General features: G+C 32.9%; 1 protein-coding gene across 6 annotated transcripts; it reads left to right on the top strand.

The window, feature by feature from the left end:
• The first annotated feature begins 259 nt into the window (after positions 1-259).
• gprs (speckle type BTB/POZ protein) lies at positions 260-24,529 on the top strand. Of its 6 annotated transcripts, XM_070107662.1 has the most exons (10): positions 260-1,121; positions 5,670-5,937; positions 8,199-8,378; positions 9,573-9,731; positions 12,081-12,119; positions 15,239-15,356; positions 15,848-16,179; positions 16,248-16,388; positions 16,612-16,661; positions 16,839-24,529. In XM_070107662.1, the coding sequence occupies exons 3-10, from the start codon at positions 8,208-8,210 to the stop codon at positions 19,759-19,761; spliced, it is 3,933 nt and encodes a 1,310-aa protein (XP_069963763.1). In that variant the 5' UTR covers positions 260-1,121; positions 5,670-5,937; positions 8,199-8,207; the 3' UTR covers positions 19,762-24,529. The 6 variants fall into 6 exon arrangements, with proteins under 6 accessions (XP_069963763.1, XP_036231275.1, XP_069963759.1 ...); XM_070107658.1 differs by having other exon boundaries at positions 271-1,121; positions 5,844-5,937; positions 16,612-16,918; XM_070107657.1 differs by having other exon boundaries at positions 271-751; positions 16,612-16,918.
• The last annotated feature ends 1,504 nt before the right edge of the window (positions 24,530-26,033 follow it).

Below are 26,033 nucleotides of genomic sequence, written 5' to 3' on the forward strand. Positions count from 1 at the left end.
CACTTCTTTTTAATCAAGGGCGTCTATGGTTACATATGTATAGCGACGCCTTGAATTTCAAGGACAAAAGGGGGTAGCGTTTTCGTCATACGCCCGAGGTGGCTCCATACCGAAACGACTATCGTATGCAACTTGCATACAATAAATAAATGCGTGCCACATTTCAAGTGTACGTGCCTCCAACAAACTGTTGCGGCTTGTTTTGGGCGCTTTGTTATTTAAGAAGCTTCGCTATTTATCAACGACGTCGTGTCGTAGCGTACTCGGGAAACGAAAACACGCACGTCGTCTACCAAAATATAGATATTGTTGTAGGGTTTCGGCTGTAGCACCATTCCAGCTATAAACCTGCCACATATTTATCGATTGCAAGCACTCCTGCCGAACTACCGAACTATGCGCGCGTCGTACTTACACAATTACACACAGACCCACTTATAGAATACACAAACGAACGCCCTATGCCAACTAACTAATCATTATATACATATATAAATACAGTTATAGGCGCTCGGCCATATGGCGGAATGCGAGCCAACTCCTTTTGATGTAGACACACACGAAATACGAGGCTTTCTCCGATACCAGGCAACAGACTAAAAGTGTCCTTTGCTCGCAACGGTTGCACTCGAAACGCGTACGGTACTTGTAAACGTGGCTAAAAATCTAGTAAAACTACATATACATAAAAAATATTGAATTTTTGCAAATTATAAAGTGAAATTTCGAAAATCGTAGCAAATTTTCAACAGTAAATTTTTCGTGTTACTTGCAAAATCTGCAGCGGAGAAGAATTTTGTGTTTGCTTGTTTCATTTGGCAAGGCTTGATTTGCTGCTTATTTAAATTGAAATTTTCTGTTTTACACAAGCACATATAAAAGTAGTGGTGAAATCTCCTGTAGGTAGTAAAGTCAGCAGTAAAAATATTAAATTCAATAATAAAATCAAGGGTATACACTTCAGCAAAAACTACGCAATAGCTAACCGTGTAAAGGCTGCTCAGCACCTACACATATACACAAATAGATAAAACTGTAGCGCGTCTGCAATTCAAGGATACAGCTTTGCTGGGCGCTGCTTTCAATTCACATTCTTCTTACACAGCGGCTAAAGCGTAAAAGTAATGCAATTTTTTCCATAATATTTTCTAAAAAATTCCTAAAAACCATTTTTGCCATTTTTTTTAGCACTTTTCCTTCCTTTTATTCGAAATCTTACATGCACACAGAGTTGTAAATACCTACCACGCATACATACACAATTCTTGTATAACTGTTTGCTTCCCTCTCAACTAACACGAATAGTTTTTGCTTGCCTCTGACAGCTGTGAAGTAATTTTTTTAATTTTTGAAAACTTTCTTACAGACATTTTGTATAAAATCGTTTTAGTCTCGAATTAATTTTTATCACTTAACATTTTGTTATATAAATGCTTAAAGGTTTTTTGATACTTTTACCTAAAATTATTAAAACTCAAATTTTATCCTTATATTAGTACATATATATGTATGCAAACGTAAGTGAAAATCTCAGTAAAATTCTTAGTTATTTTCAAACTTTTAAAATAAAATAGATTTGTTTTTTTTTAAATTGTATTCTCTACATTAACTTTAAATATTAATTATTTGATCCATATATTATATTAGTATTATTATAGATTCTAAGAAAAAATATTTTCTGCACTTTCACAAATTTTATATAAATAATTTTATATAAAGTAAAGCAAATATATTATTTACGTATTTTATTATAATTCTAATGAGAAATTGCGCTGTTATAGCTTTTGTAAATAACTTTTAAAATATATGAAATATTCTTATATAAATATAAATAAATAAGGAGATTTAATAAAATGAAAACCAGAAAAAAATAATAAAGTAAGAATTTATAAGAAATCAGAAAATAAAAAAAATTCTTTAAAAACAATATTGATTTAATAATTATATAATTAAATAAAAATCATTATATAAAAATTTAAGTCACATAATTATTCATCTAAAAAAATAAAAAATCTCTTTAAAACCTTTTTTTTTTTAATTAAGAAAATTATGAATTCGTAAAAAAGATTTGAAATTAAAAAAAAACTCTATAATCAAACAAATAAACAACTAATTAAGAATTTATAAAATATCAAACAATAAAATCTGAAAAAAATTCTTTAAAAACAATTTTGATTTTATAATTATTAAATAAAAATCATTATATTAAAAATTAGATAATATAAATCTAAAATAAATAAAAAATTTAAAAAATAATAAGTATCAAAAAAAAAAATTCATTAAAATAATATTTCCATTAAGTAAAAAAAAAATTTCAATAAAATGAAATTCCTAAAGAAATATCGAAACTCTAAAGTAGTAAAAATATCGAAAAAGTAAACAAAAAAAAAAAATTATTTTATTAAATAGGTAGATTGAATATTAAAAGAAACATTAAGAATTCCTCAAAATGATTGAAAACGTTATAATAAAATAAATATCTATAAATAAAAAAAAAATTGAGAAGTTTTATAATTTAATTTAATACCAAAAAAAATTCAATATTAATAAAAACTAAGTAAGGAAGAGCTTATTTCGCGTGTAACCGAACATTTTATACTCTCGCAAGTTAAAATGAAAAATGAGATTTTCGTATAGGTATATGTACATACGTATTTTAATTAAAAGTAGAAAATATTGTATTCATTATTTAAAATCACAGTCAAGAAAATACGCTGTTGTTAGAAAGATATTGTTTTTGAATTTCATTAACTTGTAGTTTCTTACAAATTGACCCCTAGAAGTCAACTGGGTGTTCGAAAAAATTTACGTATATTTTATATTATGTATATGAGGGCTAATCGTGATATTGATCCCATTTTCACATTGCCATCACAAAAATATTCTCCCTGAATTTCAATATTAGAATTCTCAGATTGATTGTTCGCTAAAAAATCAGCTAAATGCACTGGGGTCCAGATATTTGGCGTCTGAGTCCTTGAAAAGTTATAGTTCGTTTTCCACAATTTTTGGTCATAAGATTAAATAACTTTAAGGCACTAGTTGTGCAGTTGTTTTTTAAGAGAAGTGGGCGTGGTTGTTGTCCAATTTCGACAATTTTCATAGTGTATGATAGAAATGGTTGGATTACTTTACACACCAAATTTTGTTAAAATTGGTTGGTTAGTTTCTGAGATATACGATTTCACCTAAAGGTGGGTGGAGCCACGTCCATTGTCTAATTTTTACACCCAAACTTATAAAGCTCTTCCCCACCATCTTAGTTGTAAGGCTTGTGGCGCATTTATTCAGTGAGTTATCGCACTTATAGTAGTTTTCAACATAGCCCTTATATGGATAGGCGTGGTTATTATCTGATTTTATCCGTAAGAAGAAGTACTAAAAACACTTCTTCCCATTAAGTTTGGTAGACGTCCGGTGTGTTTAACGTGAGTACCTGCCATCGACGGCCTTATCTCACCGTGCTCAAAAGCACAGCATATTAATACAATGCGTTGATCAGCGCTCCGAAAATGCCAGGCATTTTTCAGTACCGATTGGTAGTGTGGAATGGAAACACTACACACCTTGGTGAGGTTCGAGGCCTATCTAAAACCTTTGCCGTACTTTGGGTCCGGCACCCGGTTGCAATGTAACTCCACATTCAACTGACAAAACGTCAGTTCTTCCCGAATTTGGGTATAAACCACAACCACCACGATACTCCCCGAAGGTCCAGTCCGCATGAGCAGGTTGGAGCGAACTCCAAGGACCCTTTCTCCCCGTGGTACCAGAATTAAGTCTCCGGTCAAATCTCGTAGCCGAAGCTACTACCAGTTGAGCCTCCATACAGCTCTGGACTGGTAACCAAGGGTTGAACCCCATACGCACATTACTCGCACACACCTTTCACACAAGAAGCTAAACCTAATTCTCAGTTAAACGCCTCCGCTGCCTAAACAATTCACCCACAAACGACCTGTTCGGCATTCCGACTAGTGGAGATCACACCGCTGACATCTAACATCCCGATCGTTAGGACTATTGTCCCAACGGTCTTGCCACCTACTCCTAACCTCTTGCCCCTAGAAATCCCTCCCTCTCCACATCATTTTCGGAAATCGAAGTAAGTTTGGTAGAGTTAACTTCAGTGGTTTGGAAAATATGTACATTAAACCATTTAGAGGGTGGGGTCACGCCAACTACGCTCATCTGCATTAACGACCTCTTTTGGGTGCCAAGGGAAATATATAGCAAGTTCCTCACTTTTAGTCAAGTTATCGCTTGCACGGACAGACTGATGGACAAATAGTCAACCGGATTTCAACCTGATCATTTATATATACAATAATATATATGTATATATATAACTCTATATCTATCTTGATGAGTTTTATGTGTTACAAACAATCGTTTCGTGAACAAAACTAGTATACTCTGGCGCAACATGTTGCTAGAGTATAATAATTTAGAAAATCTGTAAAAAATTGTCTGTTTTCTAAAAAAAAGCCTTCAATTACATATCTTGATTTCTTCCACCAAGGTCTAATTACTCCTAAAAATAAATAAGCACAACTGCTATCTAACATATTATTAGCCTAAAGTAACCAATTATTTTCAATTTCAAAGTAAATTATAAAAATATTTTTTCAAGTTGTTCTTTTAATTATATATAATATTATTTTTTGCTTTATGTCCTTATGTATATATAAAATTTGTGTATACACATTTTTGGAATATCGAAAAATACAAAAATACTGTGTATGTATGTATTTTGTAACATAAATATTGTTTAACTTAAATTGTTACACTTATGTACAACAAAAATGTATGTAAAACGGAAACAGCGAAATAAATTAACTTTTGCTCATACTACTACATTTTAAGATTATGCGTGTGAGTGGATCATACATTTCACGTACATATGTACCTCAGTTTGTATATGTATGTATATGTTAGCCGTTAAGCAAATAAACTTTTGCTCGCTACAGCGACAAATTGGGTCAATATCTCCCAAATGAGCACCGAAACATAAGTGTAAATAGCAAAATACATAAGCATATACATATATACATACACATAAGCGAGTATATATAAATAACATTTTAAGTATCTCTATTGTTGTACTATATACTATATAGTAAAAGTGTATAAAGGTAACGCATTGTTGTAAAAACATATGAAATTTGCGCATATTTAAATATATATAAGCTATTTATTTATATACTTTATCTTAGTTAGTATATGCGTATTATATATTTATATTTAATATTTATTTTGCACAGTTCAATGCCTTTTAGGGTGCATTTAAATACTTTATATGTACAAAAATGTATTTTTTTTACATACAATTAATTTTCGCCGCAAAGTTTTTAGTATTTTCTTTGCCTTCACATTTTGAAATAATAAATATTAAAACTTATAAGCATATAACCCTCTTGCACATTTCAAAGTACTGCAAGTGCCCTCATCCAGTGCAACAATATCGTAACCACAATATCAACCAAACACTTTAACCCTTACGCTCCGCCAGGACCCCGAAATGGCATGTGATTTTTTTATGCATATTTTTTATAATTTTGCAACTTTCTCTTATTAACTTTTTTTTAAATTTTTCTCAAATATTTTCATTCCCTTACGAAATTTCTCCCGTTTACCGCCCGCATACGTTTACTCTATGTTTTTTGCAGTTTCTTCCCCTCAAAGTAAATAGAAAATAATTAATATTAAATTGTTTTGCCTGTTTGTATATAATAAATTGTTGATATAAAAAGTGCATAAAATATTTGCAAAATGTTTTCCAAAATGTTTGTGAAATTTAAAACGAAATGATATGAAATTTAAGTTCCAACGGATTTTCGCAGTTCGCTAGAATCCGTTAAAAAATATTGCAATTTACTGGCAACGGAAGTGCAGTAACAACAACATTAGCGTGTAGCTAGCAATTAAATTTCAGAGGTAAGTTAGTAAACATTAAAGGTATTTAATACAGGGTGGTCCATTTTTACGCATAAAAAAATTGTTAAACCAAACAGAAATCAAACGCTATTTAAATTTACGAAACTTGAAAAAGTATTTGAAGTATTTTTTGAATATAGTGGAGCTGTAATACCCTTCACAGAGGCATTTTTTATAGCGTAAAGGTCATAAAAAGAATTTTAACTTGAGTTGGATCGTCAGTTTGTATAACAGCTATATGCAATAGCTGTCTGTTCTGTACAATTTTTTCGAATATTATACCGTTGTCTTGTTAAATAATCTGTGCCAAATTTTGTCAAGATAGCTCGTCAAACGAAAAAGTTTTCCGTACAAGAGCTTGTTATTGATTGTTCAGTTTGTATGTTGGCTATACGCTATTGTGATCCGATATCGGCGGTTTCGACAAATAAGCAGCTTCTTAAGAATAAAGCAACGTATGCAAAATTTCGGATCGATATCTCGAAAACTGGGCGACTAGTTCGCATATTTACCGACAGACAAACGGACACTGATAAATCGACTCAGCGCATCATGCTGATTTATACATCTATACATACATTTTTACAGAATCTTCGACGTTTTCTTCTGGGTATAACAAACTTCGTGACAGCTATACAATTTCTCACTTGGTCTTTCTATCAAAAGAACGTCTAATCTTGTATTGCTGCCATCAACACTTTTACTTGATCATTTAAGTAGCTGTAGAGTCTCGAAAACCCTTAAATTTGGTGAACCAATGTTCGTAAAGATTTATAAATTCTCCACTAAATCTCTCTGTCGCGAAACAACAGTTACCCATGTTAAATTTTATCATTCATACCTAAATGATCCAAAATTATTTAAATTCGTCGTGAGATTTGTTAATTCTGCATTGCTCACTCAGTGTCAGGCAGCACTTATTGTACGAGTAATAAGACCTCGCCTTATGCTGTATTTAAAAACTAGATGGGTACTGAGTTTGGTTCCCGTATAGATGAAATTGTCTTCGATTATGTTGACTGATGTCAGCGATATTTCAACAAGTATTTTTTCAACATAAAAGAACAATTCGCTTCGGTTATGGATATATTGATATATTATATAAAAAAGGAAGATTTATGCTAATATACGGTTTTTTAAGCACTCAACTACCCTGCTTCTTTTACTACCTTGTTTGGAACTATTTTTATTATTATGTTCCAGTCGGTTTTCGAAACTTTTTTCTAACAGCGAAAATCGTTAACTCAGACGTTTGTTCTTGCTGTGAGGGCCTTTCCGTTGCCTTCGTAGTTTTTGCGTATAGTTTCAATCGCGTGCTCAGCGAGTGTGCAACTATTGTTGGATTTGATTCAATTCTAATGTTATATTTATATAGGTTACTCATTTCGATGCATTTATACGTGATATATGTGAAGCTTTCCAATGCAAATAACAATTACCGCTTGACATTACTGGAATTGTCAAAACCGGAAGTATAAATAGCAATATACAAACAAAGTAATTGTAGACTAGACCGTCTATTTGATTTTATATGTATGTAGTTAGTGTGCTATAAGATTATGTATACTCGTATAAGCATATATTCGCCTTGATTTGTTAGCCGTTTTGATTAGTGTTCAACCTTAAACTCAATGTGTTTGCAAGGACCTATATAAATATATATCATGTATATAAGTTGTATATAAGTCTGCGTAATAACAGCAGCATCTCGGCTCAAGGTCCTTGAACACGTGTATATGTATGTTATATGTACGTTGGAACTGTCTGCTGACGTAATGCAATTTATTTTGCTTTTCTTCGTGTATACCTAATGGAGTTGTTGGAGAGCTGTGTAATGATAGTTGCCTTCCCATATTGCATTTGATATTTACTATGGAGTGTAGTGCTTGTAACTATGCTAACCACCTAGTAGCATGATTGCAGTTGTAAAAAGGAACGAATATTGTATATACTCGTACAATATGTAAGTAAATACTACCTCACGTGATGTAGCGTACTTCATGTAATTTACATATGATAATAAAGGTAAAGGTTAGTACATGACTAAAGAATATATTACCATTAATTTTAGTTGACAATGCAATAAAGATGTTTCAATCATTGTAAGCCGGTTTTTTCCAAGTCAATATTACTTTTTTTAATATTGCATGGAATTTTTTCTTAAATTTTCAATACCAGCTCATTATCTTTTTTATTTTGTTTAAATGTTTTCTTAACATTATATTACACAACTAAATTTGACGCTTGAATGCTTTTCACAGTAACCCCAAATGCCCGAAGCTCTGACACTGCCCGGCATGGCTGATGCGGAGCCAGATTTGTCAACGTTCGAGAATAAGACCGGCTTAGCCGAGGATATGAAATTTCTGGCATCGATGCCAGAGTTGTGCGATGTGACATTTTTAGTTGGAGATACGCGTGAACCAGTATGCGCGGTTAAGGTGAGTGATATGCTTGATATATCTTCTTGAAGAGTCGCGAGAGAAAAATAGTTATAAGTACCGGTAGAGCTTCTGATTAGCAAACAAATGTGTTACGCGAAAATACCGACGAGTTCTCTACTATCGAACTATTGTTCTCACTACTACAGATCTATACAGCTAAAGGAATATTACAGAGACAAAGAGAGAGAGAGAGAGAGTTAGACAAATGATTGAGACAAATATAGTACACAGAATTTCGCATGCGATTTAAAATGAAATATACCTAAATCATTGTTTGAGTCCACCAATGAGTACATAAAAGCCCGTATCTGCTACAGAAGCCGGCGCTACTTCACTCATCATATAATATTTATCGGAATCGCTGAAGCTTTTGAGAGCTCAAAAGATTTACTCTCATGTTGATTTATTTAAATTGGCATTCCTATTAAGATATATGAGAAAGTAAGGTTTTGTAGAAGCATAGCAAAGTTGGAGAAGATCTAGCCTAGCACAATTAGTCAAAGTTTCAGATAGGCTAACACTCAGCTTTGATATTTCCTTATTAAACTGTTGGGGGAAAATAGTTCGAGCAGCAAAACCCAACCAACTAGTTAAAACCTGAGACCATAAATAACAGCAGCTCAAAGAATCAGAAATATGGTATTTCTAAACGTTCTAACGACGGTCGAGTCTAAGTAAACAAAAATGACCGTGATATATATTCGAATAAGGAATCCCAACAATGCATTATTTAACAAAACTCTTGGAATAATATTTTATTCCGTAAGTTTATGCTTCCACGACTCATATACGAGTCTATGTACCGGAGTGTACCCTAAACAATTGTTTTTCTTTGCTTTAACAAGAACAAGTAGTCAAATAATGAATGAAGGTAATATGAAAAATGAACTTTAAGAAGAAGAAGGCTTTGTTTATACTTATCATGAAAGTTTGACAGATCGTTTCTTTAGCGGATTCATCAATTTTGACATCGAAATTTCAAAAATGTGACAACATAAATTAGGTAAAAATATGAAGCCTTAAGTTTATTCGCTGCTGAATTTTTTATAGAGAAAATTTTTTTTTGGATTTTTAAAGAAATTTTTTCAATTAATTTTTTTTTTGAGCATTGAAATTATATTGCCTTAAATATAATTGCAGTAAACTCTTTTAATGCGCTATTATACTCACCTTTTCGCTCTCCCTCCACAGGCTGTTTTGGCATCACGTTCGCGTGTCTTCGCAAAAATGCTGTACTCGGCGCCATCGCCGCAACGTAAACGTGAAGCATCGACCAAAGAGAATAAATTGCGGCTTTTCCTTAAGCGCTCATCGGAGCCACTGTTGAATCTACAAAATGCGGCACAACAGGTTGGTCTTGGGGGTGGTTGTTATGCTCTGAAAAACAACAGTGAAATATGATATAAGTGCGTATGTACATAAATGAGTTATTTTTTTTTTTTATTCAACGGAAGTGCACATGTATGTATGCATATACGAATTTGTATATACTCTTTTTATGTATATGTGCATACAGGTATACATGTACATATCTATGTGTGTATTGTATATATGTTGAAGTGGTTTGAGCGTCTGCGTTATGCTTGTGCGTGCATAGTACTGTTATGTGTAACAGCTCGTATGCAGATGTATTTCCACCGCAGAATTTGTGAATCAATTTATAATCCCAATACGTTTTGCTGCCACAGTCCTAAATTCGTAAAATTTCCCTCAGCTTGGTATGAAAGTTTTGCCCTTCTGTTTTTCTAAATAATGCATTTTTTTAATGTGTGTGTTTTTGTCTAAGAATGAGTAAACACGCTTCAATTTTACGAAAATAAATTGTATATGGATTAAAAAACAGTTTCACATAATTAAAGCAAAAAACTTCTAGGTAATCACAGCAATTTTCGTATAGGTATGCCTGGTAATTTGGGATCACTCCTATACTTCCTAAAGTCGGCTTACCGCTTCTAAGCACCTGTATAATTGCTAATATATTAGCTGTTTTCTATCTTAGGGTTATATTAGAATTAAGTATGCGCTATATTCCAAGAAAAAGACCGCTAAAAATTAGTCTGCTTTTTGAAAAATCTGTTGATGAATATTACCTTCCTTTTCGCTCTTCGCTCTTCACTTTTCAATGTTTGCTATTGTAATTTCTAAGTGACGATACTGGAATAAAACAGAAGATAGGTTTTATATGATAAAAGGTCTTGCCAGTCTTCAATTTCTTCATTTAGCATCCGCCATTGGAATTTTTGGTGAGTCATTATAATCTGTGTGCAGCTGTCCTGATGACACACAATTCTTCTTCTTTGGTCACAACTGACCGCTTTTTGACGATTGATTTCTTTAGACGGCTGAATTGTTGAATAAGCAATGAAAACAGTGCCTTAATGACTGCAAAATATGGTGCATTCTTAATTTCCTGGTAGCGATCGCTGACAAGTACTCAAGCACAACTGAGTCAAGCAATCACAATACTGTCTGTAAGATTTTAATAGTACGAAATATTTTCTTTCAAACACCATATAGCGTAACCCGATCGCACTTAAACAACAGATTACGAAAGAGGATAGCTTAGAGCCGAATTTCGAATAATATTATGTTATATATATGTATGTATAAGTAATATTGCATTTAGCTCTGCTTATAATTTATGAAATCTATAGACACCTTTAGATCATCCTTGCCAATGTTTATTTACCTCTCAATACTTCCATTGCTTGAAACAGTTCTGAAGTTTAAGCTCCCACTTCTACGTACTATGTTATCCATTTGTTTAAGCTTTACCTTAATTTCTATAAAAATTCACTGCTGTAAAATCGTGCAATTATAACTGATTGAAGTCTGTTTAAAATTTTATCGATTGTAAGCTTGCGAAGTGATGTTTTGTTTTTGTGACAAACTCCGTTTCATCCCTTGCAAAAATATTTGCCGTCTACGTAACCGATAGTTTTTGAATTATAAAATTAATAAATTAGCTTTGGTTCTCGATAAGACGGTTTAAGAAGTTTAACGGCAATTGCTTCATGTAGACGATTTCCTGCATTTAAAATCTATGTGTATATAAAGAATTGTGTCGTTCAAATAATTAATGTGGCCCTGATTAACGTCTCAATCACCACCAAGAAAATATAAGTTGTACAAAAAAATTAGAGGTGTTTTGCGTGTGATGTTCCTAAAAATGATGTTTCAAGCAACTAACCTCAGTACAAACCATCTACTTGTACCGATTTATGCTGGTTAGGGGTGCAACTTTGACGACTCGCTAGTCTAAACTTCATATTACAATATATAAAAAAGTAAAGTCCAAAAATTTTAAATAAATAAGTATTTTAATCATTTACATATACCCTGTACAAGTTTTTATATAACCTTATGTATATGTGTTGAAATCATTCCCTATATTGTCCTTGTGTTCACCACTTGCTGTAGCCCACAAATTATAAACCAAAAATAAATCAAACCCTTTTTAGTAAATGAAATATGTAAAGAAAAATATTTTAGTATTCATAAATAATGTAATATAATATAATATTCGCCCATAGTACACACACATAATCGTTCATTCTTATACAAATATATGCATAGTGTGAACATGCCATTATATACTTATACTTATAAATATATTCAATACAAAAATACTTGTACAATCACATGTATTTTTAATGTAAAATCTGTATTTTTTGTTTGAATTTATTCTTTATTTATTAGAGAAGTGGTTTTACCCAACAATTAGCACCGATACCCGAGGTAAAAATAGAAAAGTAAATTAAAGTATTAAAATTTATTTAAAATTAAATATCTCTTGCATAAAAATTAAACAAAAATCTGTACCTAAAGTGTCTTATTTGCATTCCAAATTGTTGTTTATATGCATATTTAATTTTATTTTTTTAAGTTTGCAAATATGTTATAGTATTTACACTTCAAGATTGCGCTGATTGATTGCAAATTTTGAATTATTTTCGCATGTTATTGAAGCTGCAACTAAATATTTTTTTGTTTAAAATGTTATTATGGAAAACTGATATTTTAAAATATCTAAATATATTGTAACGGCCATTATTGCTGTCTGTTTTGCCTGAATACTTGTATGCTAAACATTATTGCTGTCAGTGTTCTGACAAGCGCTTAATAGCTGAATTCTTATTATTACTGTCAATATTTTGGCAACAGAATACTATTGTGTTTGTCATTATAGCTGTCAACATTTTGACATCCAAATACCAGCATCATTGCTGTCAGTGTTCTGACAACCGCATACTAGCTTAATTGTCATTAAGCTGTCAGAATTTTGACGTAAGCAATCAGCTGTCAAATTTCTTATATAGCAGTTTGTGGTTGTCTTAATCAGCGCAATCTCTGTAGTTTCTACATGGCGACTTATTTAAAATTTTTGTGTTGTGTCTTTAGTACATTGGCTTTTTAATGATTGTGCATTTGGATTTAGTAAAAATAATGTCACATCATTGTCAACATGCAACTCTGTGTTCAAATATTGTTATAAATTTAAATTTTTGTTCGATTTTCTATATTCGTTTTTGCATTTTTCTGCTATATTTTATTAAGAATTGGTTGTGGCTTTATAAAATTAATAGCGTACCATTATGTACAGTGTAGGAATTATCAAATTTATTCAAAAGTGTGCGTCGAACTTTTTTCTTTCCGAGAAATCCACGTTCAACCCCATTTTATGTGACGAAAAAGTTAGCGACCAGATAAAACTGAATAAAAAATTCAAATAGCATAAACATTTGAGTTAAAATAAAATATTGTTTGTAATTGCAATATTATATTTTTGAGCCCGAAAACTATATTGGTAGGCTTCGATATAACTCTTCTCAGCTAAATATTTTGAGTGAAGTGGTGTATATTTCTAAAATTATTGACAGGCTTTCTTTCACTAGAAATTCCGTTACTTTGATCATTGGTTCGGCTCTAACTTGTTTCAAAATATGATCCGGAACTTACAGAAAGTCCGCGAAAGACAATTTTGAAACAATCGTCATTTAAATTTTAACCAAAGAAAGATAATAAAATTCTTCACAGGGACCAAAAAATTAATGAACATTTTCGACTTGAGTTTATATTTTGATTACATATACTTTACAAAAACATATGTATACTCTTACCTACATCACAATTGCTTTGCATGACTCCTACTCATTACTCATTCTTCATATTTCAGTTATTGTGTTTGTTGTTGTAAATATTTACTAGCTAAATTTTTGTACATAAAAATACTTAAAACTATAAATTATATTATTAAATTATATGGCTTAAGAGCGATTAACTGAAGCATCATTTTCGAAAAAATAGTGAAATAAAATAATTATGCGACGAGTTTTACTAAAAGTGAGAATGAAAGTGCATGTTATTTCTATAATTTCTTATTTTGCTATAATATATTTTGGATCAATATTCTGCATTGCATTTAATCTTTGTAAAAAGTTGGTCACAATAAATCAGAGTTTTTAATTACTCGATGTAATACACGAGTGAAAAGCAAAAAAGTTACAAGGTTGCCGCCCAAGGTTTATATTTGGCAGGCTTGCTTTCTTTTTAAAACTTTTCTATTATAATAAAAGTAAATAAATATTATAGAAATATTTTCAATTCTAGTATCAGCTTAAGGGGTTAGGGGTAGTCAAAGGCACGAAAAAATTAAAATTTTCAGTAATTTTTTTTGCTATTAAGTCATGTTATTTTACAAAAGTAGTAATATGGTATTATTAAACAATGTTTTGACTTGAAGTCACGAAAATCTCAAAAAATAAAAACTTTAATTTCATCATCATTCAATCATAAGTCCTTGGAGACTCATCTAAAATCAATCGGATGAATAAAAATAGTTTTATGAATAGATCGATAGATAGGACTGATCGAAGCTGTTTTTGTTTTTTCAAAAATTAACAAAATGGCGGCCTCAGGAAACGTTTTTCTAAATTTTTGGGAAAATATCAACAGTTAATTGGTCTTAAAAAATCGAAATTTTTGATTTATATATTTATTTATTATGTATTCTAAAAGCTGTTACAGTTACAGTTCTCCCAGTTCGAAAAACATAGTTTTGAGAAAAACTCATTTAAAGTTTCTTGCAGCTGCCGCTAGCTACCTGCTTCCGAGCAGTTTGAAGTGACCGAGCGCTCTTTGTTATTAGTCGAATAATTCAAAAAGTAATTATCGGATCGACTTGAAATTTTCAGAGAATGTTTTCAAGTTATTACACTTAACGAAAATTAAAAAAAAAGCAAATTTATTTTTGGAAAATTCTGACTACTCCAACCCCTTAAGAGATTTTGGATTTTGGTTTCGAACTTAGCTTATAGTTGTTATCAAAAGCGTGGTTATTGTTTTATGTTACTAAGTGTTATATATTCAAATCGAGTGCGGAAACGCTGTCCACGGCAGACAGTATGGACCTAATATACATACATAATTACTTCATTGGATATAAACATTAATCTTAAGCAATCCCAAAAATACCAAGTGGTTTCATATTCTAAAGGACAATGAGCTCCAGATAGGATTCTACATTCAAAAATGCTATTGCTTTGAGAGCATGAAAACAAACATGTTAGCTATTTTCTTTTAATAATTTTTCTAATTTTTATTAATTATATTATTAAATTATATATACACATTCCTATCTACACGCAGGTTTTGTGTCTATATAATATAAATAACACATTATCTAATTTAAGGCTTTAAAATTAACATACTATATGTCTAACTGTGTCTATAGTTATACAATATCTATCGCCTTCATGCTATATATACTACAATACCTATCTATTTAGCTCTTCAGCTATGAATCTATATGAAGTTCAGTCTTATTTAATTTAAATTTCTACCTTCACGTATTTTAGCCGGCTGGACAGCAACATCAGACCTTGATTATTGAGGAGTTCGAACCGGATGTTTTCAGGCAACTGATAGAGTACATACACACCGGTTGTGTGACGTTGCAGCCGAGAACACTTTTAGGTATGTACGAGTAAAGCGAGTAGTAGAAACAAGAGAGTGCATATATTATATATATTTATATTAAAATGAAGATATACTTCTTGCTAAAGGAAATTGTATAAGTTAAGGTAATAGTTGGTTACACGCCTTGGTTTTCCTTGTGGTTAGTCGATTACAGAAATTTTGAATGGTTGGTTGCTACGGGTTTGGCAGAACGAAACACTTTTGTGAGAATAAGCAAGTTTTTAGTTACTTTTCGAGATATATACATATAACTAAGACGTAAATTTCATTCTTAACTCATTAAGGACAGATAAGAGACATTCGTTTAGATAACAACTTTATAAAGCGTAAACTATACGCACTTTGATTCTCTAACTCAGAAATCTTACGTCTCAGGAAATAGTTTTTGCAATAGAAACCCAAAATTACTAGGGCTTCAAGTAGCCAGATATAAGTAAAATCCCAGCGCATTAATTTCAATAAAAATTAATTTCTTATTCTGCCTTCAGGCGTCATGAACGCGGCAGATTATTATGGCTTGGAGGAATTGCGGCGCGCTTGTGCTGGCTTTGTGCAGTGTTGCATCAATGTGGACACTGTTTGTGCGTTGCTCGCGTCTGCTGAACGTTACATCCAATACAAGTGTACCAAGAGCCTCGTACAAAAAGTGCTGGAGTTTGTGGACGAACATGGTAATGAGGTACTTAATTTGGGCAGCTTTACGTTGCTGCCACAGCATGTGGTACGTCTAATATTGGCGCGTGAGGAGTTGCGCGCCGATGAGTTTACTAAGTTTCAAGCGGCGCTGATGTGGAGTAAGAAGTATTTCGACAACAATCCGGTAAGTTAAGTGTAAGGCATTTGTGTGAGCTCAAGTATTTATTTAATACATCTGTTATGTGATTACAGAATATTGATATGAAGGAGATTTTAGGCAACTTTCTGGAGTACATTCAGTTCCACAAAATTCCGGCGAATGTACTGATGCGTGAGATACATCCACTGGGTTTGGTGCCATACTCGATCATTATGAACGCTTTGGCCTATCAGGTAAGCGCGTGCTTAAGCTTTACACTTTGCTTTTGGCCTTTCGTACATGTAGTAAAAATATATTACTTTGAAATATAATAAAAAATTTATTTATTAACTAAATAATAAAATGTGTTAAACGGCATTGGTGCACTTCCGGAACGTCCAATTTCGGTGCATGTGTACTGCTGTCGTTCCACCACCCCTTTTGTCCCCCCTTTATGTCTGATTCTAACCTTTGCAGGCAGACCCAGAAAGCATCGACCCCGGAAAGCTGTCTCCCAACTCTAGTCGAGTGAGGCGTGCGCGTCAAAATCAAGGCAGATCGATGTCCGTACAGAGTTCCTTGGACCCCTACGGTTCGAATACAACATTGAGTTCAAGCGGCAGCAGCGACCCCACCAGCGGCCCGCACAATAGCAACTAACATAAGTTGAACGGCCCCTCCTCCTCTTCCACCCACCATTCATCCTCGCATGGCCGTCATAAGCACAATCAATCATTACCAAAAATTCGCAAAGCCAAATCACAGAGTTTCCGCACCCGACGCAGTCCATCTGAGCGCCGTAGCCCAAATGCCGCACCAATGTTTGGTCAAGCGGCAAATTTGACATTAAACACCGCCCAATTGGCGGCCAATGATAAGAAACGTAGCCCACTTACACCAAAGAGCCCCATACTACCACAACCTGAATCGAAAAGTCCGGGCAGTACTTCGCAGAAAACGCCGACAACATTATCCCGACAGGGCACATTACGTGCTTCACATCGCCGCAAGAACAGTATGACTGGATCATTAGTGCTAGTTCAAGGGCGTCGCAGTCCAGTAGGCTTTAATGACCGCAGTCCGCAAGGACGTCGCAGTCCACTGATTATGTCCAATGATCGCCTCAAGTCACCGAATGAGTTGCCTGTACAGCCTATGTTCGGTTTGGGGCTGCATAGTCCGACCGCGCGTAGTCCTACAGGAGGTGCACGCAGTCCGACACTAAGCATGCATACACAAGAACGACGCTCGCCCATCGGTGCCGCGGCGCCTGTAGAATTTGGCCAGCCACGTCGCAGTCCCACTTCAACTGTGCATGTGCAGGATGCACACTATGAAGAGGGGGAGGCTGATGAGAATGGTTTAGTGCGTTCAAGCAGTGGCATAAAGCGGCCATCAATCAATCTTTTCACACCTATTTATTTCGGTGGCGATAAACGTAGTCCGCTAACAGCTATGCCTATACCACCAATCACTGTCTCCAATCCAACGGAAACTGGCAGATTAGCTGAAAAAATTGCAGAATCAAATGCAGCGGCCGAAGCGGCACGCGAACTGGAAAGGCAACGTGAAGAACAAGAGAAACAAGAAGCGGCAGCCGCGGCTAAAGAATCAACACCTGAGAAAAAAGAACGCACAAGTGTTATGAAGGAAATACTTGCCTTCGTACGTAAGCCATCTAAGCATATTTCTACGCGCACTAATCGTTTCGCTCATGCTTTCACACGTGCCGAGTCTGGCTCGTCATCAGGACCGTTGATTAGACAGAGTACTTTCTCAGCTAGTCCGGCCGCTTCATCAACTGCTGCGAAAAGTGCGGTCGTTAAGCAAATGTCCGAAGTTGCATTCGAACCGAAGATGTCATTGAAATTCGCACACTACGCAAAAATGTCACTAAAATTACGTCGATCTGCCAATGACGATAAGGCGAAGCAAGCAGCTGCAGCCAGCACATCGAAGCGCGCCAGCGCCGACTCCAATTTCAGTAGTAGCGGCTTGGATCCACATGATGCACAGGTAGGTCGCGCCGGTGGCAGTCTCGGCGGTGGTGCCGGCTCCGGGCGTGCATCACCGCTCGGCGAACTGCCATTCGAGTTGGCGAATGTGCATTTCGAAAAGGTCGGTGAGTCTTATATTAAGCACGAGAAGATACACGAAGAGGAGTTCGTAGACGAAGCCGGCACCACAACCGATACAATTGTCACCAGTTTAGTAGAGGAGATCACAAATTCGCTTAAAGTAGTCTCGTTGTCAAGTGAGAACGCACAAATAACACATCATTTCCAACGTCGCTCCGAAAGTCGTGAGCCTATTGAACCGCGCATAAGCGAAGAACGGGAATCCGATTCGAATGACCTTGTAATTCCGGAGGATTTCCGCACTGAGCTAACCGAAATTTTAAAGTCCTATGCATCAGAACCAATATACGTAAATTTGCAAGTGTTGCGCCGTGAAACTGAAGAAGCTGAGGCTGCAGCAGCCCAAGCATTAGCTAAAGCAACTGAAAACAGTTTAGCGACCGAGAAATCACCATTGCAATGTCCGATTATTGAGTTTGAACCGCCTTCTCGGCGTTCTTCGTTCGATCCACCGCGATCGCCATTTCTAGAAAATTTGCGTAGTCCTGGCGCTGATACTGATAACGATCTAATCAACTTACAGCGTCTAGATTCTGGTGGTGATAGTTTCGAAATGGTCGAGGGTGATCGTAAATCAAGTCGCGCCGAGTCAAGTTTCGACTGTCCCTATTCGTCACGTGATACCAGCTTTGACATATCCCGTTATCAATCCACAAGTTATGAGGATCAAACTTCTAGCTTTGAAATTGTCGACATGGATGATAAAAAGAAATCGAATATCGATTTGCGTAAGTCCTCAATTGAGCTAGTCGACGCGGAGACATTTCAACGCAGTGGATATTCTTGTGGACGCAAGTCCTCTTTAGAAACACACTTTGATTATACACCCTCCGATGCGAGTGGCATGACACCCGCACGCTCACCCAATTTCCCAGTGAACAAGAAGCAAAAACCAGAAACTTTGCGTGCGCTTCGCATTTCACCCTTTAGTGCCTTCTCACGTGCTCGTAGTCCACTTTCCAATCAGACCTCCTCAAACTACAGTTCACGTGACAGTTACGATTCAAGTTCCTCCTATCCACACTCCGCGCCTAGTCACCATGAACCGCAGCGTAGTCCTTTCGCTGATCCGACGAAAAAACATTTTCCGCTCACTATCAAGCAACGCGAAGAGGAAGTTAAGACTTTTCTCTGTACTGATCAGCGTTGCGCCTCGATATTTGAGCCACGCCCTAGTTCGGTGTTGACTCAACAACTCTCAACTGGTTCAATGTCTACACCATCGGGTTATGGCAATGGTACACCCTGCCCGGTGGTGGGTAGTGTAGCGGCCGGATTCTCAAGCGGTAGTGAATTTGAACCGCCATCACCACGTCGTGCGGCTAGTGCTTCCCCCAAACATACCTTTACTTTTCGCATAGTCATGAAGAAAGTTGATAGTTCGCCGGAAGCTTTGTGCACCGAGCGACATCGTAGCCGCATATTTGATAGATACCGACGTAGAGATAGTCGACGCAAGAGAATACATGAAGCTGGAAAGAGTTTTTAAACGACTTAATAGGTACGAATATAAGTGCACTGCTTTAATGGGACCATGGATCGATAAGTAGTAGTAGTCATATATAAGATTAGATCTTCGCAGAGGTGCATAAATGTCTGGTAAAGGTATCGCACAAGTAAAAACTATGCTTGGGTTACATTGCCTTACGAAGGATGAAGATTAATATACAAGATAGAGGCATAGCGAAATTATATACTGGTTAGTGCTTGAGCAATTGAATAATTAAGGACATAAATATTCGGACGAAAACATCTTAACAAATCGATAAAGCAGGATATTATAAAATTAGCAATAAATAGGATTTGAATGATGCCAGAAAATATGCGGAGTGTAGGGCAAAATACTACACTGTAGTTGACATTCTTGGGAGAAGAGCCGAAACGTGCTTGGTATTGAAACCTAAAAGACGGCAGATGAGACTTAGAATAGTGTATAAAATGTTACTTGGTAGTTAAAGAACCATGATCACGGACCATGTATATAATTGAAAAAATGCAAGAGATAGACTTTTGACAACAAGAAGACAAAAAGAAAGGAAGACAATGAACCGGATGTGCAAATTTCGGGCAGAGATAATTGCTTTCATGACAGTAAACTCTAAATTGCCAAAGCCGAAAAGAAATATTAAAATTTCTGATGCTTGCCGAGTTTATGCGAAGACCTCAAACATAACAAGAGGAGCAACTAAAATTTTCAGTTATCTCACGTATGAATTGAAGTTTAAGAAAAAATGGAGCATAGAAATGAGAAAATTTAATAGTTAAATTTGTGGAAACTTCGATATGCGGAGGTCAGCAATAAAATAGGCAATTAGTTACAGACAAAGCGCATAAAAAAGGGACGCTATATAAGACAAATCGTGAAAACTTCAGCTTTGTATGAAAAGAGCGAGTTATACATATATAAATCATGAAAGAGCTGTTAAGAATAGCAGCCGAAGTTTTCACAAGCACGGAGAGTGTCTTTGATTCACTACCTAGCTATGTATGTTAGCATTTGAAGATGACCAGTATTGCCATACAGCCAGAGTACAGGGACTATTTAGTAAATAGTTAAATACAACGCTGCAACTGAATTCTAAATTTAAAACTCAGCATGAATGTATGTAGTTTATAAAGTAGTAGGAAATTTACTTAGAAACTGTTAACTAGTTGTATGAAATATGAGAGCAAAGGCGAGTTATTGGTAATGAGTACAAAGAGCGTAGAAGAGCAGACCATGAGATAGTTGGTTAAAAGCAAATTAAGTAATGAGAGGAACTAGAGGACAGAGGAGAGCAGCGACGAAGGAGTAGCGCCAAAGCGTATTAGAAATCGTACGCATCAGAATTTAACAAAGAAATTCTGTTGTTGTACTTAAAACAAATGAAATTTTCTCCAAAGCTAGAACAGATGATTCTGGTAAAATAGAAAATGTGAAATACAAAAAATATACATATATAATTTTTTTAATACATTTTAGTCGCATATGTACTCCTTCAAGTTTTTGTCATTCGCTAAATATAAAAGTCGTTAAAATAAGATATATTTATAGATAAAAAAAAATTACTTAAAATAATAAAAACTTTACTAACAATCCATGTGCGATTAACCCACTGTTCCAAACCCAGTCTTATGAATACAATCGTTACATAGCAAATGACGAACAATAATCTTAAAGAAGAAACACAAATTGTCTAAAGTTTAACGGTACAACACTTGCAATGAGTCATAAATTGTAATTCGTATGTATATGTAAATGTAAATTGAAAAAAAAAAAAAATTTGTCTGTCAGCCATTTTGTGCATTTCCCAAGTAAAAAATCATTTTTAAATAAATATGTCAAATTTGCAAAAGAAAACTAAACTTTATATAAAAATAACACAAAATCAAAACATCAAAGAAAGAAAATAAAGAAAAAAAACATAAATCAGCAGGATTACAATAATAAATAGAATGCGCAATATTTTTGCAGTACTAAAAATATTATATAAATATTATACATTTAATTGCATGCAGACATACAAAAACGTTTACAACAAAAAAGTCACAATAAATAAACAAACTTTGGACAATCTTAATGTTGCGTGTATAAAAAATCACAAAAAGATTAAATGCATTCATAAATATATATAGTCATTTCAAAATATTAAATCAAGTTTACCCTGCTATACATGAAATGGTTCTGGTTCTTAGGCTATTTCGAAATGTTTCAAATAAAAAACCACACAATAATATTGTTGCTTGAAAATAATTGAAGCGAAAATGCCCAGCGTATATTCTAGATACATAGCTATAGACATTCGTACATACACATAGATATGTATATATATATATATTATAATTTATATATATGTATATACATATATTATATATTTGAAAAATCACTAACAAAACAAGTAACATAAGTAAAACATTTACCTGCAATCAAATCAGAGAATTTTAAATTAAAACCCGTTATGTGTATACAATTTTTGACTGCTAAAATGGCTTTTGAGTGGTATCTGCATACATATACATACATATGTATATATGAAAATGCATAAATTGATTTACAAAAATATATATGAATATACTTTCTACAGTTATATATTTTTTTAACTCAAAAATAAATTTTTAGTTAACTAAATTTGAAAACGAATTAAGCTTTTACACAGCTTTTAAAAGTTATAAAGCTTTAACAAAGCTTTTGATTTCATAATTTTGCTTTCACAATACCTTAAAGCTTTACCAAACATTTTGCTTTGCTTATTTTACATGTTTTCAAGTGTAGAGCTTTCACAAAGTTGTAGAATTTTAATAAAGCTTTTGATTAGCGAAATATTTTAATTCAAAAGCGGCATATATAAACAAACATTAACTTTAAACAGAGTTAAAATTTTGCCAAAACTTGGCATTTACTTTTTATTGTTTTTTTTTCGAAAGCTATAGAGCTTTCATAAAGTTTTTGTTTAACTAAAACTTTACATTTAAGAATGATCTATGGTGGTTTTGGGGATATTTGCGAAGATATTAAAGTATATTTGGTATTCAACGATTTTTAAGTTTTTACAAAGTTACACACACATATAAACAAAAAAGGATATATGAAAAGCTCATAAATATAATGATATTAAGCAGTAATTTAGAATCTACTACTTGGTTTTGGATACGTATTATGCAATTATGCTAATGAGTTTTAAATAAATGCTTCGAAAATAAGTATTAGTATCGTACTTTACACAGAGCTTTCTGCTTCGAAGCTTTCTCTTTTTTTATAATTATGCTAAGTAAAAGCTTTACAAAGAAGTTTATGCTTGAATGCTTTCACTATATGAACAAATCTGTTAAATAAAAGCTTCGCACAGAGCTTTATGCTTTAATTTTTTAAATAAATCTGCTAAATAAGAAATATTAAACAATGCTCTAACAGCTATTTTAGTGGTGATTTCAGCGTCACTATAAATATGACTACACATAATGATGACTTTTTGTTGAGCAAAAACTTCAAGTATTCGAAAAAATTTATTTTTGTAGTATCACACATAGTTGTTTTTTAAATTATACAACAGGGTATATACATATCTATAAGAAACTGACATTTTTATTTCCAAAACATGTCTATCAGTTTTATTCTATTTCAGTTCTAGAACACAGCACATCACTACACTATCAGCCAACAATTGTTTATAAATGTTAACAAAAACAAAAAAATGTTTACAATTGTGAAAAATTACTACAAGTATAGCAAGAGTATAAAGAACACAAACAGTAAACAAATTTAAAAATATATACATAAAGACATAAAATAATTATGAAAAATTTTAGAAAAATAGCTAAAATTCAAATGTTTATCGTTTAACATAAATTTATAATAAAATATACACAAATAAATAATGAAATGTTGTATTAGTTTGTTTTGCCAAACCACACGCTTCAGTTTAGTGAATTGAACTTGTCGAAATTTTTAAAACAAATTTCAAAAACATGCGCCTAAATGTAGACTACAACATTGGCACGCTTCTCACGTAGTGTTTTGCTTGAGCTAAGCTTGTTTAGGCTAGTTGCCTGCTGTAGTGCACTTTTCGGCTAATTTGCTTATGAGCAAGCTGAATGCTTAATAAGTTCAGTTCTTGTTCATTTTATTTGTGTGTAAAATTTGGAAAATTGCTTGGGCTGCAAGTAGCTGCTATTATTATTTTGTTTTGATATTTTAAACGCATTTTACTTTGTAGTGTGCATTGCTGTGGTATTTATTCTTATTAGTTGATCGAATAATATATAAATATATTTCTTTTTGCTAGAAAATTCAATCTCTTATAAAAGCTAAGCAAGATCATGTTATTTGTATTTTTTTTTGATGATTTAAAAAACTTTAGTTTATTTAATAAGATTAATACTTTTTTCTTTGGATTTGCCAAACCTGTCGAAGTGGCGAATCGAAGGTACAATAGCTCGTATAAATTTATTTGATACGATTTTACTTTCTTTATTTATCTTATTTCATTTAGTTTTATTATATTAAATTCGTCTCTAAGATTGTAACAACTAAAAGGAAACTTCGACCCCTTAAATTATATATTATGTAACTATAATTCATAAACTTGACGAGCTGAGTCAACTTAGCCAGTTCCGTCTGTCCGTCGTCTGTTTATCTGTATATATGGAAACTAGTTTTTCGGCTTTTGAGATATAAAGCTGTAAGTTTACACACGACCTTTTAAGAAGAAAAACCAACTCCTTGTATGGAAAACCTTTTTATTTGACGAGATATCTTCAAGATATTTAGCATGAATAATTTTGCACAACAATTATACAATTGCCGCAAAAATTGTTCAGATCGAACAATTATAAAATATAGCTGTTATACAAAATGAACTATCGGAGCAAGTGCTTGTAAGGAAAACCTTTTCAGTTGAGAAGATATATTCACGACATTTGGCATGTATTTTTTTCACGGCAGTGTTACAATCTGCGAACAAATTGTTTAGATCGGACAACTATAACATATAGCTGCCATAAACTGAACGATAAAAATCAAGTTATCAAGTTATTTTTTCTTTTGTTTATTCATTTAAATTTAATAGATTATAGAAGATTAAGTCCTTGTATTTTATTCTGTTTTATTTTACTTAATTTCGTTTTATATTATTTTATTTTACTTAATTTAATATAATTTTATTTTATTTAATTAAATTTTATCTAATTTAATTTTTTTTATTTTATTTTATTTATTTTAATTTAAAATAATTTTATTTATATTAATATAATTTAATTTTGTTTTGCTTTATTTTATTTTAATTACTTTTTTCATTTTATTTTAATTTTATTTTATTTTTATTTTACATAATTTTATTTTATATAACTTTTTTTTATATTTATTTAATTATTTTCTATTTAATATATTTTTGATTTGCAATTATAACATATTTTATTAGCATTGCCAATTATAATAAAAAAGTGAGGTTACAAGGAGTTCATAAAACAAATAATTCTGCATTTGCAACACAAAATCTGCTTTCAAAACACATTTGTCTGTCGTCGTAGACCATTTTTGTACATAAACAATTTATAAAACATGAATTCTCCTTCTATTTGCAGACAAGCAAATTTTCCAATCAAATTTGTTGCTGGAAAAACGTGTGGACTATTATTATTTTGCTTATATATATTATAACAGTAAACAAAAGTAGCAATAACTCTCTAATTGTAAAATATTCCATAAAAAAAAAATTGTTTACTAACGGTAATTTTAAATTGAAACGTAAATTAACAGAGAAAAATATAGAAACATTTTCATAAAAATAAAATATGGCTACAACCAATTTAAATTATAGTTGTTATTCTAAAAGTTTGATTGGCAGCCGTTAAAACTGTAAATAACTGTTTATGTGTAAATTTATTAAATAATAAAAATTCTTGTTACTTCACAGTTCATAACCAAAAAAATCAAAAAAAAAAAAAAAAAAAAATTTTACTCTGCGTTTTGTACTTTACCCTGTTAATTGACATCGTCGTTGTTGTTGGCGTACTGATTTAGCAACTTAGCTATAAAGTGAGAGTAACAAAAAAATCGAAGTAGGAAAAGTATGTACATGAAAATAAAAGTTGGAATACTAAGATTGCCAATATAAAATTTATTTATATAACTCAAAATTCGCACAAATAGTGACGAATCGTATTTGTAAGTGAGAGCAAGATCGCAGGTTTTAGGTACTGGGAATTTGCTTTGCGGAAAACTCATAAATATTTATTTAATAAAATCTCATAACAAAATATACACACATTTATATATATATATAT

This window comes from Bactrocera oleae, chromosome 4 (genome assembly GCF_042242935.1).
Source record: "Bactrocera oleae isolate idBacOlea1 chromosome 4, idBacOlea1, whole genome shotgun sequence".
NCBI classification, from domain to species: Eukaryota; Metazoa; Arthropoda; class Insecta; order Diptera; family Tephritidae; genus Bactrocera; species Bactrocera oleae.

What these genes read in the sequence shown, in the direction of transcription:
- gprs (XM_070107662.1), top strand. Translation starts at nt 8,208, where the DNA reads ATGCCCGAAGCTCTGACACTGCCCGGCATGGCTGATGCGGAGCCAGAT. An exon ending in AACCAGTATGCGCGGTTAAG is followed by an intron (nt 8,379 to 9,572) that starts GTGAGTGATATG and finishes CTCCCTCCACAG; the next exon opens with GCTGTTTTGGCATCACGTTC. An exon ending in TGAACGCTTTGGCCTATCAG is followed by an intron (nt 16,389 to 16,611) that starts GTAAGCGCGTGC and finishes TAACCTTTGCAG; the next exon opens with GCAGACCCAGAAAGCATCGA.